This window comes from Colobus angolensis, unplaced genomic scaffold (assembly GCF_000951035.1).
Source record: "Colobus angolensis palliatus isolate OR3802 unplaced genomic scaffold, Cang.pa_1.0 Scaffold159, whole genome shotgun sequence".
Classification (NCBI taxonomy): domain Eukaryota; kingdom Metazoa; phylum Chordata; class Mammalia; order Primates; family Cercopithecidae; genus Colobus; species Colobus angolensis.
In genome coordinates, this window is record NW_012114699.1 from 942,170 (window position 1) to 960,616 (window position 18,447).

At 35.6% G+C, this 18,447-nt stretch overlaps 1 protein-coding gene across 2 annotated transcripts in view; it reads right to left on the reverse strand.

Moving 5' to 3' along the window:
* Window positions 1-18,447, reverse strand: part of TENM1 (teneurin transmembrane protein 1) — a 630,397-nt gene that overhangs the window by 296,489 nt on the left and 315,461 nt on the right. For both annotated transcript variants that reach the window (XM_011936960.1, XM_011936959.1), the window contains exons 7-11: window positions 14,277-14,476; window positions 12,566-12,776; window positions 7,362-7,463; window positions 5,802-5,996; window positions 2,648-2,848 (exon numbers count right to left, since the gene is read on the reverse strand). In XM_011936960.1, the coding sequence (XP_011792350.1) occupies window positions 2,648-2,848; window positions 5,802-5,996; window positions 7,362-7,463; window positions 12,566-12,776; window positions 14,277-14,476 (909 nt within the window). The remainder of the gene's footprint in view (window positions 1-2,647; window positions 2,849-5,801; window positions 5,997-7,361; window positions 7,464-12,565; window positions 12,777-14,276; window positions 14,477-18,447) is intronic.

Below are 18,447 nucleotides of genomic sequence, written 5' to 3' on the forward strand. Positions count from 1 at the left end.
AAAAAAAAATCACTCAATGCTTTTCTATTGTGTCAAGAAGAAATGCAAATTCCTCAGCATAGTGTGTAAATAAAACTCCCTGTGTTCTAGCCCCTGCTAATCTCACCAGTTTTATCACCTTCTGCACTCCTAGGCTATAGTTATACCCAATGGCTTGCAAGTCCCCAAATGTGTCATTTAGATTCATAGCTCTATTTCTTTGTTTAAGCTGCTCCTTCTGCCTGAAATGTTCTTTCCTCTCTTGTCCATGTGATAAACATGCAATCATCATTCTGGTGTTAATTCAAATGTTAAGGCTTCTACAAACCTTACCTGACTGTAAGGCTTCTTCTCACAAAAATAGTCTACTGCTCCCTCCTTTGTGCTCTGTGACACATGGCCCTGGACATGGTCCAACAATGATACATTTGTATACGTGGTGAGTTAGATAATAAATTTCTAGATGACAGTGCAGTATAGTGGTGAAATATATGAACTGTGAAGCCAGAAGGTATATGGTTGTCTTTGGGCAAGTTATTTCACCTCTCAGTGCCTTGCTTTCCTTATCTGTAAATTAGGCATAATTATCATACTTACAGAGTTGTTATCAGTGAGTTAATATATGTACAATGCTTACAATAGTGACTAATACATAATAATTATTATGTGTTTGCTATAATAATAATAACATTAATATTATCATTTTAAACTTAAAGTTCTAAGCCATGATATGGCATCTGAAACATGGAAGGATGAAAAGTATTCAATAACATTTAGTAAGTAAATTAATAATCAAATTAGGTCCCTACTGTACAGTCTCATAATACCCAGAAACTTTCCCTTTGTAACCTTTTTCTAACTTGTTAAATGTCTCTCTGACTAAACTGTAGGATCCATTTGTGCAAGGACCCCATCCACCTTGTTCACTACTATAACCTTAGCATCAAGCACCATGCCAAGCACTTAGCAGGCACATGTATATTTGTTAGACATAAAGGGTATATGTGTATATAAGGATATAGATATATATAGTTTTTAAGATTTTCATTTTAGTTATTAGATTGCTTTTAGCATTTTGATCATTTTCTGAAATTGCAAAATGCATTCCTCTTTCCTGTATTACACCTCTGTGAGGCAACAAAATTTCAGTGAAGTATTGTTATAACTGCGGTGAATTATTATTCTAAAATTAAACCTCTTAACTGAGAAATCCTCCTCTTTCCTTACAATGTAGGATCACAGACTTTTCAGCTCATGAGCTAATTCAGTGGTACAAAAAGTCCCACAGTGCTTCAATCCTTCCTGCTTACCATGTCATTTTACATCTTTAACAAAATTCATAGGCAGAGGCTTTCTAAGAGTTACCACTTATTAATTCTACTTATTTAACGAGTAATGGTTTGAAGATAAGAAAAATGGTATAAAGAATGACTCGTTATTTTTAGTGCTTATAATTCAGGTGAAAAGACAAGCCATGTGCACACATATCTACATCACAATGCTTTCTGTGCTCTTTAGCAATGTGCATGATAAGATTTCAGGGGATCCTGGACGGCGCTGTGGCTCATGCCCGTAATCCTGGCACTTTGGGAGGCCAAGGCAGGCGGATCATGAGGTCAGGAGATCGAGACCATCCTGGCTAACACAGTGAAACCCCGTTTCTACTAAAAATACAAACAAATTAGCTGGGCATGGTGTGACGTGCCTGTAGTCCCAGCTACTCGGGAGGCTGAGGCAGGAGAATCACTTGAACCTGGGAGGCGGAGGTTGCAGTGAGCCGAGATTGCATCACTGTACTCCAGCCTGGGTGACAGAGCAAGACTCCATCTCAAACAAAAAATAAATAAATAAATAAATTCAGGGGATCCCTGTTGACGTAATCAGCAAACATTTTATGGAATGGCTAAAATCATAGTTAGTCTTGGTGGACGGGTTGGATTTCACTAGGTGGAACTACAATAGCATTTCATGAGGAGGAAAACGCATGGAGAGAAGTAAAAAAATATGGTTCATTAAGGGTAAGGAGAGCACATAGATTACTTTGGCAAAGGAAGGATTTATGCAGGAAGCAAAAATAGAAGATAGGCTGGAGAAAGATTTTTGGAATAGTTTGTGGTAGGCTTTTGATCATAGACTAGGATACTTGAAGTTTATCTACAGACAATGGGAAACCATAGAAGATGCTAGAGTAGGGAATGAAAAAAGGAAAGCAATGTTGTAGGAATAGCAATTGAGTGGCAATATAGCAATATGTAAAATGGGATAGAGTTCCTGGGCTAAGCTGTGTTTTTAAGTGATGGGACACCCAGTAGAAATATTTCGCAGATGGTTGGAAATGCCAGATTATTTGAGTTTGGGAGAGATATAATTTGAAATAATCTGCACAGAACTGACAGTAGGAGACTTGGGAATGTATTAAATAACTGTAGGAGAATACAAAATGAAGACAGAAATTCAAGCACAGACCTACAATGAAAAACAAGATGAATAAAGCAGGTAACAGCATGTTATAAATAAAAACGCAGTAAAATACCAACCTAGGACATACCTGGAAGCCCCTTATGACTCACAAAGATGTACAGATCACATTTTAAGAAGCACTACCTTAAGGAAGGAATAGTTAGAATTTAAGAGTAGAGGAAGGAGAAGGAAATTAACTCCACTACACCTGTTGAGCAGTCAGATCCTGTCCACTTGGGATCACAGCTGCATACTCCAGTGTCCAGAAGAAAAGTTCCATGTCCTGAGCACTGCTCTTGACATATAGGAAGTGGTGTTTCACAGTTAACTCCTCCCCAGCCAGTAGAACAGTGACATTCTCCTTTTACACAGATGCCATGGTTGGAACACATTGGGTCTAAGCAGTCCTCTGAAGGCACAAAAATGTAGGGGGGAGGGGTGATTAATAATGAACAGGTATGGCCAACGTACCTTAGTATGATGAAATGGAGATTACATTGATTTCCTAGTTTTATATCATCAATGCTGCTTTAATTAGGCAATAAAATGACTCATGCAAACACTCTGTCCAAACCATATTATTAACACTTCAAAATATGGTGGGATATCATAATAGTTGTAACCTAAATTTAGAAGGAGAAGGAAACCACACATATGCTGTGTGAAACTGTGAACAGTGTGCAGTACCCCCACACAAATAAGTGAGTGGAGTACTGTGGACCTTCAACAGGAATTGCTCAACTTCACAAAAAAGCCCAAGAGTTTTTGGTAAGTCATTCCTTATCCTTTCTGAAACTGGAAGCATAGCTCCCAGAGAAGACTTTTACTTGATATGTCTAGAGGAGTTTATATAAATTTTTGAAATTTGGATTATTCAAGGTATTGGGTGAGGTGAATGCTGTTGCATGAAATAATAAAATTTACATCAATTTATTATAATCTCTCATTTATTCCTTAGAAGTACTGAAAATGCAATTATTTTAAACTTAATTTAAAAACTCATTTCTTCATGGCTTCTCTTTCTATGAGAACACAGTGACATAGTTTTCAATGTCTTAGAATATCACAGATCCAATTCCATTTGTCTCCGATTCTGTGAGTCTGGAAATTTTTGTATACATTCTAACAAATGTATGTATTGTTTTAGAGGTAGATCTTATGCTTGCCTTGGGGAAAAATTGTTTTGTGCTTTTAACTAGTAACCAATCCATGGGAAATAGAAAGGTTGATTTCCAAATTTCTAGTCTTTCCATACAAATAAAATGAGACTAAAATAACTAATCATAATGAGGATATATGATCTGAATTACTTTTCCAGCAATGAAAATAGACCGTGACAACCTGCCTGCATTTCCAAGACTGCCTAGTTTTAGGGTGTGACTTGCGTCCGTGGAACAGAGTAAGTCTAACTAAGCACTATTATAATTGGTGTTATTGCCACTATAATTAGCCCAAGATCTTGGAGTCATTAGCACAATACTTTATTATCTGAGCTAATAAGCAAATAAATACCAGAAGGTACATCTAATTTGATTCATGATTTGAAGAGAGAAGGAAAGTCCAAAGTATAGAATCTTTTTTCAGAAGGAGGCCATTTTGTTATATTAAAGAATAATAATTTTAATAAAGTAATATTTAACTTAATATAGCCTATTTTATTAAGAAGCCTGCTTCAATGTATTCATGGAAGTAATATTTAAATCATTCATGTCATATTTAATTTAGAAGCACAAAATCATATGGCTAAAGGGGCCAGGCAGGAGGCATACAGGAAGGAAATGGGCCGTATGGAAGACAAAAAGGGTGTATTGGGAGCAAACTGAAAGCAAGTATCCTTTTAAAAAGAACTGCTGCTACTTGGCTCCAGTTGATCGCCACCACGTAGCAATGTGAGCCCAGGGTCACCAGATTTTCTAGTGTTTAAAGAAGCCAGAAATAGGAATTTTCATATGGCACTTCCCTATTTTTAAATTTTGGCAAATAAGTCACATTAAACAACAGCAACAACAGCAACACAGTGTGAGCCAAACAAAACCCATTCAGAGGCCTGGTTCAGCCTGTGGGGTCCTGCTGCAATGTTTGACTTAAAACATTTTTTTCTATTGCATTGGAAAAATGTATACCATTAAATGTGCTAAGCATTATTCCTTAATATCTTGGTTATTCTACAAATATTCTTGGTGACCCTGGAGAAGGCTAATTTAAGTGAACTCTTTTTTAAACTGCTTACAAAATTTAAATTAGAGGGGTCTAAATTAATTAGATTACATGTTTTTCATGGTAATTTGTAGATGTGACAGTATTTTTTTACTAACACTCTGTGGGTCTATATAGCATCTGAATTTACAACTTAAATATAATTATTTCAGTTGGATCACCATAAAAACATTTTCTGAAAGTAACTCGGAAACTCCAGTGCCTTGTCTAGGCCAAATGACATTTATTGGAGCAGATATAATCATCACACCAAAATTCTACTATTGTTAATGGGAGGTGAAAAGCTAAAGTCTTGCTTGTTCATGGAGTGGAATGAGATTAAACCCTTTAGAATGCTGTGTAATAGTCTTAATGAGCCATCTTTAAAAGACAATTATTGTGCATTTTCAGCAGCCTCTTTCCCGAACAACAGTTATGATGAGACCATCTCCCATGGTAATGGTTTAATATTATTTCTGAAATCAGTCTTGTTTGAGGAATGTAGCATGAAAAACGTCTAATTACTATTAAACTTATTTTCCAGTGTGTCTCTTTAAATGATAAAACTTGCCATTTCAAAATTTTGGGGGATAAAGACTCCTTTGGGGTGAATTTAATATAAAGGCATGGCTTTGAAACTCATTAGTAGTAAGCCTGCTTCCTTAGGCATGGAGGTCAAATTTCAGCATGAGGTATGTAAAAATAAATAATATAAAGCAATAATAGTAATGGTAATTACAAATCACTCCCAAAGAAAACATTTGCAAAATGACTGCAAACATGCATATATTATTATTTTTTTATGTGCTTTAAAGTGAGATGTAGCATAATGCATTCTGTAATAATGAAAGCATATGAGTTAACACCTAAAATCATCAATATGGACATTCTCAAGCTATAAAACAGTGATAGAAATTAGGGACGGACAATACTATTTTTCATTATTGCTCTGAAAGTGTCACAGATACAGCCTCATGTATAATATTAGAATCTGTCAGAAGAGACAAGAGCTCCGCTGACCCAAACCCTCTGCTGCATGTACTTAAGACGTTGAGCACTTATTGTTTGCAAAGGCCACTTGCATCTCTACTAGGAGAACAGAATGACACCTTGGACAATTGAGTGAGAGAAAAGCCTGAAGCAATAGATTAAAATGGGATTCTGACCTTCCTCACATATTTCTCCTTTGTATCCTGGCACACAGATGCAGACTCCCATGATGCAGGTGCCGTGGCCAAAGCATGTTGGATCAATGCATTGTTCTTCTGGAACGTCGCACTCTGGCCCCTTCCAGCCATGCCGGCAGACACAGTGTCCTTTCTCGTATTCTCCATTCCCACCACACAGCACAGGGCAGGAATCTGAAGGTTGGCAAATGAACTTGTAATGTTCTCATAATGCTTTCAAAGTCTCCAAAGAGCAATTCTCTATTGATTCTCGTATTTCAGGCAAAAAATTGTACTATTTCTGTCTCACCCTTTATTAAATAGGCACATGTTCATGATTACAAACAGAAGTTTCCTCTTATGGGAGTGAAATAAAGGTAAATTAAAAAATATCCTCAGTGGAGAAATTATTTCAAGTACTTTCTTTTGATCTCACCCTACTCTTAAACTGTTATTGTTATTATTTTAAGCTAGGATTTTTCTTTCTTATATTTTTCTTCCTCAGGGAGATGTATGTTTACTTTTAGGAAGCAAAATCTGAAAATTTAAAAAGCAATAAGTAAAGTTATTAATGTTATAAAATATTATCTTTAAAAAGTTGTGTAAATAGATTTCTATTGGACAGATGTCTGTTCCTACAACACATTGTGCAGACCTTTATTAAAATGCTAATTCTGCTTTGTCATTGTTAGTCTCCTTATTAAAACTATGGGCTTTTTGAGGACAAGGCCTGTATTTTTTGTCTTATTGATTTTTTAGTACCAACTATCACCTCCACCCTCAACCCCCACCTCCTCAAGATCTATCATGGCACTGGGAACCTAGCAAGTGCTTTAGAATTCTCTACTGAATGGAATTTAATAGACAGAAACTAAGTGTCTGAGAAACCTGATATTAAAGTGTTAGCAGACTGGGAACTTTAAGAATATAGAGAAAATGAGCAGAAAACATCCCTAAAATAATAACTGTAAGTCTATGGGAAAACATGATGTGATTTACCTAAAGCTTTTCAAAAATTAAACTATGGGCAAGTCCAGGAGAGTGAAGTTTGCTAAGTTTGACTTCTGACTTTCTAGTCTTTACTTTGTAGGCTCCTTATTTATTTGGTGATAACCCACCCCTTCCACATACATTGGTGTGCATAAGCAGTTATCAACTTAGTTCACTTTTAAAGTCAGCTCATTATGAATTAATTTGTGAAGGAAATAAAAGCATCATGTAGTGACTGGTCAGACAACCTATGTACAAATCCCAGCTGTTAGGTAACCCTGGTTAAGTCACTTAAACTCTCTGGCATTGTTTCTTTGCCCATAAAAATTGGATAATAGCAGATCTATCTCATAGAGCTATTGTAGGAAGCTGGAATTAAAAGACGGAACACAGTGTTTAGAACAGTGCCTGGCATAGTAAGTGCTCAGCTTTTGGCAGCAGCAGTACGGAACACTGCTGCTGTTGCTGTCACCACTACTAATGTTACTTACTATTACTATTACTACTAATTCTGGGTTATGAAATCACATCTATTTTCCTAAACCAATCAGAATAACAGAGCAACATTACCTCTAGCACAGTCAGGTCCAAGGAATCCTGGGAAACAATGACAATGGCCAGAGATACACTCTCCATTTCCATTGCAATTGGTTGAACAGTCATCCATTATTTCTAGTAATACAGAGAAAAAGATAAAAAAATGAATGAATCTCCAGGCTGTAGAGTCTTTAATTTTTTTTAAGTTGCAAGAACTCTGGACCTATGACAATTTTGCACTTTGCTGTTTGTGGAGCACTTACTGTTCAAAATCACATACAAAGACGTCTGTAAGATGTCATATGCAGTACAAAATTATAAAAAGGGCCCTGGGTTTGCTGAATTGGCTGATCAAGAGTGGAACTAAAAAACGTCATGATCTCTAAAGTACATAAATGTTCTAGTTGAATTGTATTCTTAAGAGACATTCATGATAAAGCTAAAAAATGTACCAGGATTACAGGGCATTTCTCAAAAGCAAAACAGGCTTTAAAATGTAACCCAGATGACTAAGTCTACTGCTTATTTTTCAGATTTAGGTTTTAGCAAATAAAGTTTCTTCTCTAGCAACTTATTTAATCTACTATCTTGACAGCTTAAATATGATATTCAGTATTTCATTTTCATTAATAAGTGACAATGGAAGGCTTTTAAAGTAAGTGTTCATATTAAATTCACCACCACTAAAAGCATTAGAACCTAAGTATTTTGTTGAGAAATGCTTTCTTAACTGTAAATGCTTATCAGTTTTCTCCCACTAATTTCCTTTCAATCCATTCTTAGAGAAGAATAGATTTCAGATGAATTGAGATGGCTTTGAAGGTACTGATAGGTAGTTTTGGTGACATAAATATGTACAGTGCAACAGAACTTTCATAAGACTTATGGTAACTTCTCTGAAAATCTATAATATTATACAAATGTCAGTCTCTCTGACAATTAGGTGAAAAATGTTTGTATTTTAAAATTGTGTTTGAGCACAATAATGATCAAATTCTAAGTCTGAACTATTATGGTACCTACACATTATTCTTGCAGGGTTTTTTTGTGTGGTGTGTGTGTGTGTGTGTGTGTGTGTGTGTGTTATCTTCTTCTCATTCTACCTTTCTATAAATTTCTCATATTCAGCATTCTTGGACTCTGAGTTTAGTGCTCTGGCTTATTAAACTCACACTTTTCTTGTGTACCATTTTTTCCTTTTTCAATCCAAATTACCTGCTTCACCAAGTTTCACTTGGATAAGCTATTTCTGATTAGAAGGAGAGATTCTAGGAGGTGGTCCTGATATCTTCCACTGAATAATAAGAGTGAGAATTTATAATAAAGGTCGAGAAATAGCATTTCTACAATTGTAGCCTGTAGGTTACTTGTATCAGTAGATCACCGGGGGCACTTAAAATGGAAATGCCTGTGTTTCAGCTCTAGAGCTACCAAACCTGCTTCAGAGGAATGCAGCCCAGTCATCTACAGTCTGACAATCACCACATGAGAGCATTGAGAACCAATGTTTTAAATAGTAAACTTCCATAGTTAGAGAACTTTGTTCTAAATGTTGCATTTTTGCCTTGAGAAGAATAAAAACAAGAAAAAGAAAGAGGTATCTAGTCCATTTGGGGGATTCTTAAAAGCTGAGAATGAATCCAGTGGCTGGATAGCCACCCTATTATCAATTGAAGATATTATTTGTCTAACCACTATGTGAACACATGCCTTTTGCGGGTTTATGCCAGTCTGGTCCCTCATCACAGTGTTAGAAAGCTCAACTGGATAAGCAAATGACACCTGACATTCACTTAACCACACCTGGGCTGACTGAAATACAACATTCAGCAAAGAGCCAACTATTTTTAACTCATTAAAACACTAGTTATCGTCAGAAAATCACTAATTTACTTAACAAGTAGTTATGAAAAGGCATAAAGAGACTTTTTACCATTCAGAGATGGAACAATTATTTATCTGTTTTCTACTTCTCTAGCTTTGTTGTACCAAGCAGTAGTGCCACTTCTTAAATCCACATTTGAATTTCCCCCATGCTGGATGGTTAGTAGGAGGCCATAGAGGAAGCTTTCAAAAATAAACATAGTTGAATTTAATTTCATACCAGATCCTATTGGCAACTTTATGGAAGCAGCCTTGTGGGAATGCAGCTCTTCTGGAAAAAAATGTTTAATAAAGCTTGCTATCAAAATAAATAAAAATCCCTACATCTTATTGACTTATTTAAGAACTGTTCCTGGGCTCAAAGGGCTGTACAAAACTTAACCCCAGCAATGCAAATGAGAAGAGAAGGCAATATAGGCTTTGGAAGCTGCCACTTCCACTGGGTATCAAAGAGACATTGAAACAGCCTAGGGACTCCAGGAGGAGGATGACTGCAGCAGGAACACATAAACAAGTAGTGATGAAAAAGAATGTGTTTTTCTATTTATGTTGGCCTCCGGTAATCTTTGCCTTCTATCTTTTAAATCTTACTTCAGAATTACTTCCTAGCGTCCAGTTCCTTAGAGGTGAGAATAAATTTGAAGTTCTATGTTTAAACCCTGTTTTTATGCTACAGTCAAAAGCCCCTTGGTATTTGCATCTGTGCTGATGATAGGTTTTGTTTCTGGTAGTTATTCTCATGGGAGAAACTAAATGTAATGAATAATCTTATAGAATGAGTATAGTCTAAAGGGTATGGAATTTGGAATCAGACATACTGGTTCTCAAATTTCAATTTTGCCACTTGCTGTCTGTGAGACCTTGCCAAATTATTTACTCTGTACAAGCCTCCATTTAGTTATTTGTAATATATGTATCACTATTCCTGAGCTATCTGGGTTGTGATGAGAATGAAAGAAGATAACTGAGTGTAAAGCATCTAGTACAGTGCTTGGGGCAGAGTGGCACTCCATAAATGCTATCTATTATCCTACTACAGAGCAAGTTGCCTGAGATTAAGGGATATTGACAATGCTGCCTATACTATTGGAGAATAACATATAGTAACTTAGACCAGTGTATGACCTGTATTAGTCATTTAGTAAATGTTAGTTATTAATTGTCTTCATCCTTGTTATATTTGGTAGCAGACCAAATATAGTTGAGATCAATCAACTGATTCTAACATTATCATGAAATAGATAAATGAGCAGCGTTTAGAGCAAATTCATACAAATCTGACTTTGTTTAATCAAGTATGTTGGCTTCTTTTTACTCTGATTAAGGTAAACTTCAAAAACAAAAATAAAATGAGGAGGCCAGGCATGGTGGCTCATGCCTGTACTCCCAGCAGTTCGGGAGGCTGAGACGGGTGGATCATCTGAGGTCAGGAGTTTGAGATTAGCCTGGCCAACATGGTGAAACCCCGTCTCTACTAAAAATACAAAAATTAGCTGGGAGTGGTGGCAGGTGCCTGTAATCTCAGCTACTCAGGAGGCTGAGGCAGGAAAATCGCCTGAACCCAGGAGGCAGAGGTTATAGTGAGCCGAGATCGCGCCATTGCACTCCAGCCTGGCCGATGGAGAGAAATTGTCTCAAAAAAAATAAAAATAAAAATAAAAATAAATAAATAAATAAATAAAGAAGAGAATTTAGGGTGAATGACTTATAAACTTTTTGATTTTGGGAACATTTACTTGAGTTTTCTTTAAGTGAAATGGTAGCAGAAACGTTTCTGTTGCTTCTAATTTTAAAAAGACAAGAGAAAAGTAAAGAGACTGACTTGCATTAAGCAAAGAGCACATACGTTGTTGCATATGAAACTGATAGATTGATATGTGGATGATGTGAATTGGATCTCAAAGTTTAGGTTCTCTGGGGAGGAAGTAAGGGAAAGGAAAAAACCTTTAAACATGTTTCTGCGTCTATTGATTTTTGGAAGGTTAATAGATCAGTTAGTGTTTTAACTTGAGCTTAAAAGTAAGAATAACAGGAAGAAAGAAAGTTTTCGCAAATATTTTATATCTTCTAATTTATCTAATTTTTAGGAGAAACTCAACCTTTCATAACTCCTTGACATGCACATTATTAAAATTAAGCCTCTATGGAAAAATGCCATGAAATATTCATCCATTGAACCTGCCCCACTGAGCCTGTCAATAGCAAAACAGTGACATGACTTAAAAATTTATTTTCTATTTTGACAAGCAAATTTTATCTTTTGAAGATATAAGATCAGTGGCATTTTTCTCTAGGGGAAACATCATCATTTCCATTGTATTGCCTTTCTGATTACTTTAGAAGAAAGTTTTGATAATCTTATGGCTGGAATACCATTTTCTACTGACTCAAGGTCTTCGGCATCAAGTAAAAATAGAACATAATTGTTAAAAAGAGCAGATGGTATATCTATTAACAGTCCACACATCTTCCTAAACATATGGCTGAACAGGTTAACTAAAGGATAAAGTGGTGAGAATTGTATTGAAAACTGACAGCTGTAAAATATTTTCTTGTCTTTTAAAAGACACGTGTTTTAGGAAAATTCACACAATATGATACTGTGTCTATGAGTTGTCTATTTTCAGGACTCTAAAATTGCTAAGGAGCTCAGTTTTATTCACACAAAGGGTCACGAGGACTATTTATCTCAAAATGACAAAAGAGTGAGATGTCTGAAACTAACTAGGGTGAAAGTGAATGAGTATATGCAGGCATTGCATTAAAAAGAACATGTTTTAAAAGGCCATGAGCACACTGAAAGAGACATTGTGATGAATTTCAAACTAAAATATTCTATAAGAAAGGGCTTTAAATGTCTCAAGTTATTATCCTTAATATTCTTCTCTAAATAATCTTATTCTGTATTTTAAAGCCCTAATGGTTCTAGAATCAGTTGTTCTAAAGAAGAACTGTACTGATGCTAGTTTTTCTATTTGAAAAAGGTATTCATTGCTTTTGAAAAATAATAGAACTTAAATTAACTTGCTTATTCTCTGTTTCACTGAAGTTGTTCATCTATGTAGCCTTCATAATAATATTACTAAGGTAATTATTTCTGTTTAGAATACATAAAAAGGCGTATGGCAAGTGTCCTAGAAGAGAAACAAATAAGGTAGCATTAAAAAAATCTTAATCAGCATTTAAACAACATCAATGATAACAACAATATAAACTTTCATCATAGTAACCTTTCCTCAATAATGACTTCAACTCAAAGTGAGCAATATACTTAACCCCCAGGACACTGTCATCACTGATTGTATCTTTCTAGAGTTGAACTGTCAATTCAACTATTAGGTAAAGCAGCTTACCAATTGCTGTAGTTAACACGAATACTTGCTCCATCTTTTTTCCATCATTGTAAAATGCCAGATACCAAGGTCCTTGATCCATATACTCTATGAAACCTGTCTCCTGAAGCGAAGTTAAGATCAGGTTCCGAGGGGAGTGCTGTGTATCATCAGAGCCCTTGGAGTCCTGCTTGACCAGCTGTTTGCCATCCATTAGTTTTACAAAATCGAACTGGAACAAATACAAACGTAAAGATGAGCCACTACTTTTTCTTCTAGACTGATAAACATCCCTAACTTCAACTGCCCTATTTAATACTTCTTTGCTTTGAAGGTGAGCAAAGTGGAAGAGGAAGTTATCAATTTTTAAGTATATTTAGACTTGGCCAGGAATGGTGGCTCATGCCTGTAATCCCAACACTTTGGGAGGCCAGGACAGGAAGATCACTTGATCCCAAGGGTTCGAGACCAGCCTGGACAACAAAGCAATATCCTTCATTTTAAAGAAATTAAAACAAATTTTAAAAATTTTATAAAAATCTTAAAAGTTTTTTAAAGAGCATATTTAAACTCAAAAACATATTCTTAATTCTGAAAAAACCCTCACTGTAATTATAAATATTATAAACCTTTCAGTTTGAGAGTATTCAAAATAATTATTTAAAAATGATAAATAAAAAACAGAAAGAAATCTTGTTTAGTATTATGCAGGAGAATCTTGACATTTTACTAAAGCATCTGATAGAAGATACTTGAAAATGCACCTTCCACTCATAAATGTTACTGTGACCTTCTCTACAAATTAAAAACAGTTGTATAGTTTTTAAAATAAATAAATGAACAGTCAAAAATTTGAGAACATTCATCACAATTTACTACGTTTGTGGGTGACATATTTACATATTCAAAAGGCCCCTCTCCTCCATTTTTTCTAATCAGTTGACAAACACCTGGCACATGTTTCCTTGAACGTTTATTTTTTGAGTCACATTTGAATGCATTCTAATTCCCTTTCTATTCTGGCCCAGAAGGTAAGGTTTTTTTTTAGTTTGTTTCTTTGTTTAATATGATCTCTTGACTAACTGAAGGTAAAGTTTTAACTATAGTCATATCTGTTGGGGAAAAAACAAGCCCCGATGTTTGATTACTTTTGCTACTTCTTAGATGAAGCAGTGCTTGGAATGGGTTCATGTGGGGAAAAAATAAGGAGAAGAAAATAAGAGAAATGAGATGTTTAAGGTTTATGGAAGGGCTATAAAAATCATAGAAGTTTTACACATTTAAGTTATTAACAATAGTAAAGAAAAATTTCTACCCGTAAAACAAAACCTAACTTTTTGACTAATTTCTCACTAATTTCTGATTAATGTGCATTCTGTCATTGGGAAAAGGGGACACAGGTGTATGAAATCAGTGAAGGGAGTGTGGGCAGTAAAGCTAAGCAAGATGAGAGGTCTGGGAAGCTCATGAACAGCCAGTTCCAGGAAGCAGAAGTCAAGTTCAAAGGGTATTGTCTTAAACTTTCTTTTCTGAATCTGCTCTGCTAAATGTTATTCCTTAATCTCCATGTCATTTTTTTTCATTAGTTTCAGTGTAATTATTCTGGATGTTTCTTCATGACAAATATTTTTCTGTCCTTACCTTTCACAACCACATATTTCACAAGTCACAAACCCTGTTCAACCCATCACCCTTGAAAAGGTTTCAAGAAAATACTTATAATATCAAATACCTGAGTATGTGTAGGTGGAATATTTCTTCTGCCATAAATTCCCAGCAGAGAGTCCTTGGCTAAAGAAATATTGAATTTCAGATATATCGGATGGTGGATAGTAATCTGGAAACGCCAGAATAAACCAGGTGGAATGGTCTGCATGACCTGTGCACCAATGTCAACTTCTCCAGTGTCTATCGCCCGTCCCTTCTGAAACACTAGTTTTAAAGGTAGAGAAAATTACAAACCATGTTCATCTTAATTTATAAAGCAATGGTTTTTAGCTTTTCAAGAACAGATATATCAAAATAACTTACTCAGCTAGCTTTTTCTTCCTCCCCACCCCATCTGTCTTTCAAGGCCTTGCCCAAATTAAATATCTTCTAAGGAGCCTTCCCCAACCACCCACTATGTCAGTCTCTCACTTCTCTTCAAATCCTATTGCATTTATTTCAACCAATTTCACTCCTTTTAACCATTATTTACTGAGTGCTGTCTTGGTAGCTGCAAGAGATACAAAGATGAATAAGAGGCAGTTGTTGCTCTCAAGGAGCATTGAAAATAGCAGGGAAAATAGGAGAAGCACATATAACCTCACTGTAAAGAAAAATAAGTGCTCTGTGTATTTGAAAGAGGGAAAGTTATTTGGTTGGAGGATACTCCTCATCTTTAGCTGTCTCTATCCTCTTTATCTTCTTTTATTTCTCCTTAGCACTTATCACCATCTAACATACTACATATTTTACTTATTTATTGTTTATTGTCTATTTTGCCTCAATAGAATGTAAGCTCTGTGAGGACAAGCACTGTACAGGGCTGTTTTATTCATTGGTTTATTCCCAGTACCTAGAACAATGTAAGCAACTGTAGGCAAAGAACATAGATGATACATATGTACTCAAAGAACAAATGGATGAATGAGAAAAAGTTACTACAGGAAGTGGCATTGAAGATGAACCTTAGAGGAGGACAAGGATTTCAAAAGAGTTATTGGGAAGAGTGGTGCACATGGAAAGGATGGCTTGAACTAAAAAGAGGAAAGAAACTGTAAAGCTAAGGTGTAGGGTATGTGTCTATAGAGAGGAGCAGTTGGAGTTAGGGCTGGAGGGAAGAAGGAAATCATGTTGTCTAGGGCCTAGAGGACCAGTCAAAAGGGTTTATTTAATAAAGGATAGAAAGCCATTAAAAGTTTTTAAGAAGAGGGAAGAGGTTTGGGTACATTAGAAAGGCTAATCTTGAGGCAGAGGTAGGATGAATTAGAGCAGACGGACACAAGAATGACATAGGAATTATGGGTGATTCAGGTGAAATGACACGAAGATCTAAATTTAGGGTATGCCCAAACAGCTCATATAGAAAAACTACATCTCAGTGAAAAATAATTTCGTGTGAATGGAAAGAAGGAGAAGGTATGAGAGACAATGCTAAGGAAGATACTGCAGTAGAGATTCTCAAACTTTAATGCATACAAGAAGGCAGTTGTTTTAAAATACAAATTCTGATTCAGTAGGTTCAAAGTCAGACATTTCTAACAAGTTCCCAAGTGATGCCCATGTCACATGGTCCACAGCCCACATCTTGAGAAGCAAAGCTCTAGAGAACATTAAGTGTTGGGGCTAACGGAGGGTCAAAGCTAACCCTGTGATTGTGAGTTGGGGGATTTAGACAGTGCTAATAGCAAAAACAGGAGCTGGTCTGTGAGGGAGGATGTTGAGTTTGGGCAATCAGAGCTGTACTATTTATTGTCATATTTTCTAATGATTTCTGATGTGCTAGTTTAATATGTGTTTTCACGGAATCTTTTGTTTTGTGGTAATGGGGAGGGTAGGAATATAAGAGGAGGAGCAAGAATTAGTTTTCCTTGATTTTAAGCAAGGAGGGTTACATCTCAAGTGAGAAAGCTCAACTTGGCCTCATTTCACATCACCCTATTTTTTTTTCAGCCATCAACTCCTTCTCCAGACCAAACACAGTTTAAAAACACACATGGTCTCTGTCCTTTGTGCTTACCCATTATAAAGTTAACAGCCCATTAAGAAACACAGCTGCGGTGGCTTTATTCAGTGGCCAATGCCTTGTAGCTTTTAACTCCCTAAAATACCTCCAATTATTGCTTTTTTAAGTCCAAGAGTAATAACTATTTTAAGAATGTTCACTGCTAACTGTTAATAATATATTTCAAATGCAATTTTATACATAATTATGTATTACAGGACACATAATTTTGTGGAATTGACATTTATAATAAAATATGTCCTTTGAAATGATAAATGACCAACTGAGGACCTTATTTTTCACTGAAAGTTACTTTTTCCATGTGAGACAAATAAATTTGGCCCCAAAGGGTTGATTATACATTTAACTCTTAAGTTCTAGAGCTGACAATGTCTTCAATGACCAGACAATTAACAGACCATGTTTATGTGGACACTTCTGTTCTCAAGTTAATGTTCAGTTTATTCAACTGCTATCCTCATTAGGGGCTTTTATCAATCTTAAAATGCATCATTTGGTTATGCAAACAATATTATAAATATAAAATAATTCAAAACGTTCTAAGTTCAACAAATACTGTTTTAAAGGTGCTAAGAATAGACTTTAATGAATAGATATTGTCATTTTTTTAAAAATCTGAACAAAACTGGTTGATGGATATTAACCTTTATATTCAAGCCTTACCTGATACTACACCATCTCTTTATTCTGCATTTTATAGCATCATATATTGCATAATGAAGCTACTTAAATGTTATTCAGTAAATCAAAAGAAACTCAGGAAGTTGTGTTGTTGGGCTTCTCTGGTTATTAGCATTACTATATATCTGGAGTACATATGCATAAGTTATTTATGAAAAGAATTTTAAAAGAAGTTGATCTTATCTCTTGAAAGCTTCATTACAGCTAAGACAAGGTAGATGAACAGAGATGACAACATACGAATGAGTATGCGGACTATAATTTAAATAAAAATAGACAAAGCAAGCTAGTTGTGGTAATTTGGTATTAGAGAAGAGACATTCTCACAGCTCGCAGGTGGAAAACTTCTCAGCCTCTTACCTTTTAGAGTTTCATGCATCGGAAAGGAAGACATCACCCTGTTAGCAATCTACACCACTAAATAGCCTGCTCCATTTTATCATCTCTCAAAATTTGTTATAGACTATAACATAATAACTATGAATTCATTTATCATTTCACTATTTTTCTTAATGTAGCCAAAAGGTGGGGGCAAACTAAAGAGAAGGAAATTAAATGTAGAAAAACAATACAAAATAGTATTTTTTGAGGCCAGGCGCGGTGGCTCATGCCTGTAATCCCAGCACTTTGGGAGGCCAAGGGGGGTGGATAACCTGAAGTTAAGAGTTTGAGACCAGCCTGGCCAATATTATGAAACCCCATCTCTAGTTTAAAAAAAAGGATTTTTTCCAAAAAATTCTGTATTAATATAGGTAAAGGGAATATATTTGGCCATACTTAACAGTGACTCTGATCCTTTGTTTGCAAATTGTCAACAGCAGAGATAGAATACAGTATCAAGGTACAGTTTTTTTCTTTTTTCTTTTGGTAATATGCCTGTTCTAATTGGCATTTAATCACTTATTTTACTAAAGCATATTGGAAAACCTAGGAAGACCATATTCTCCAGTTATAAAACACTTCCTTGCACAAATTTGAGATTAAATGCAGAGAGCCACAGATGATATCAAGCTGTGCAGTACTGTAGTTATCACAGTCTCACCAATATCCACCAATTTAGTTTGAGCTAAACACTCTCTTTATAGGTTGCAACACAGGCATCAACTGCTGAGCAGGAAAAACCAATGGTAGATAGGGCTGTGTTGAAGGAGGGCACACTAAGTGATAGTAACTTAGTTCAAAAAGAAAAGGTCAAGATGCTTGGAACGTGAAAAAAAAAGGGGACCTGGAATTGGTGACAGACAATGTGTGCAGTGGCGGTATCACCTATATCAAGATTCCATTGTATCTAGACTCAGACACACACTTGAATACTAATTACATGATTACTAATAACATTGTCCATTATAAAATAGGAGGTAACTGCTCAGTGAAATAAAAGAGGACACAAACAAATGGAAGAACATACCATGTTCATGGATAGGAAGAATCAATATCGTGAAAATGGCCATACTGCCCAAGGTTATTTATAGATTCAATGCCATCCCCATCA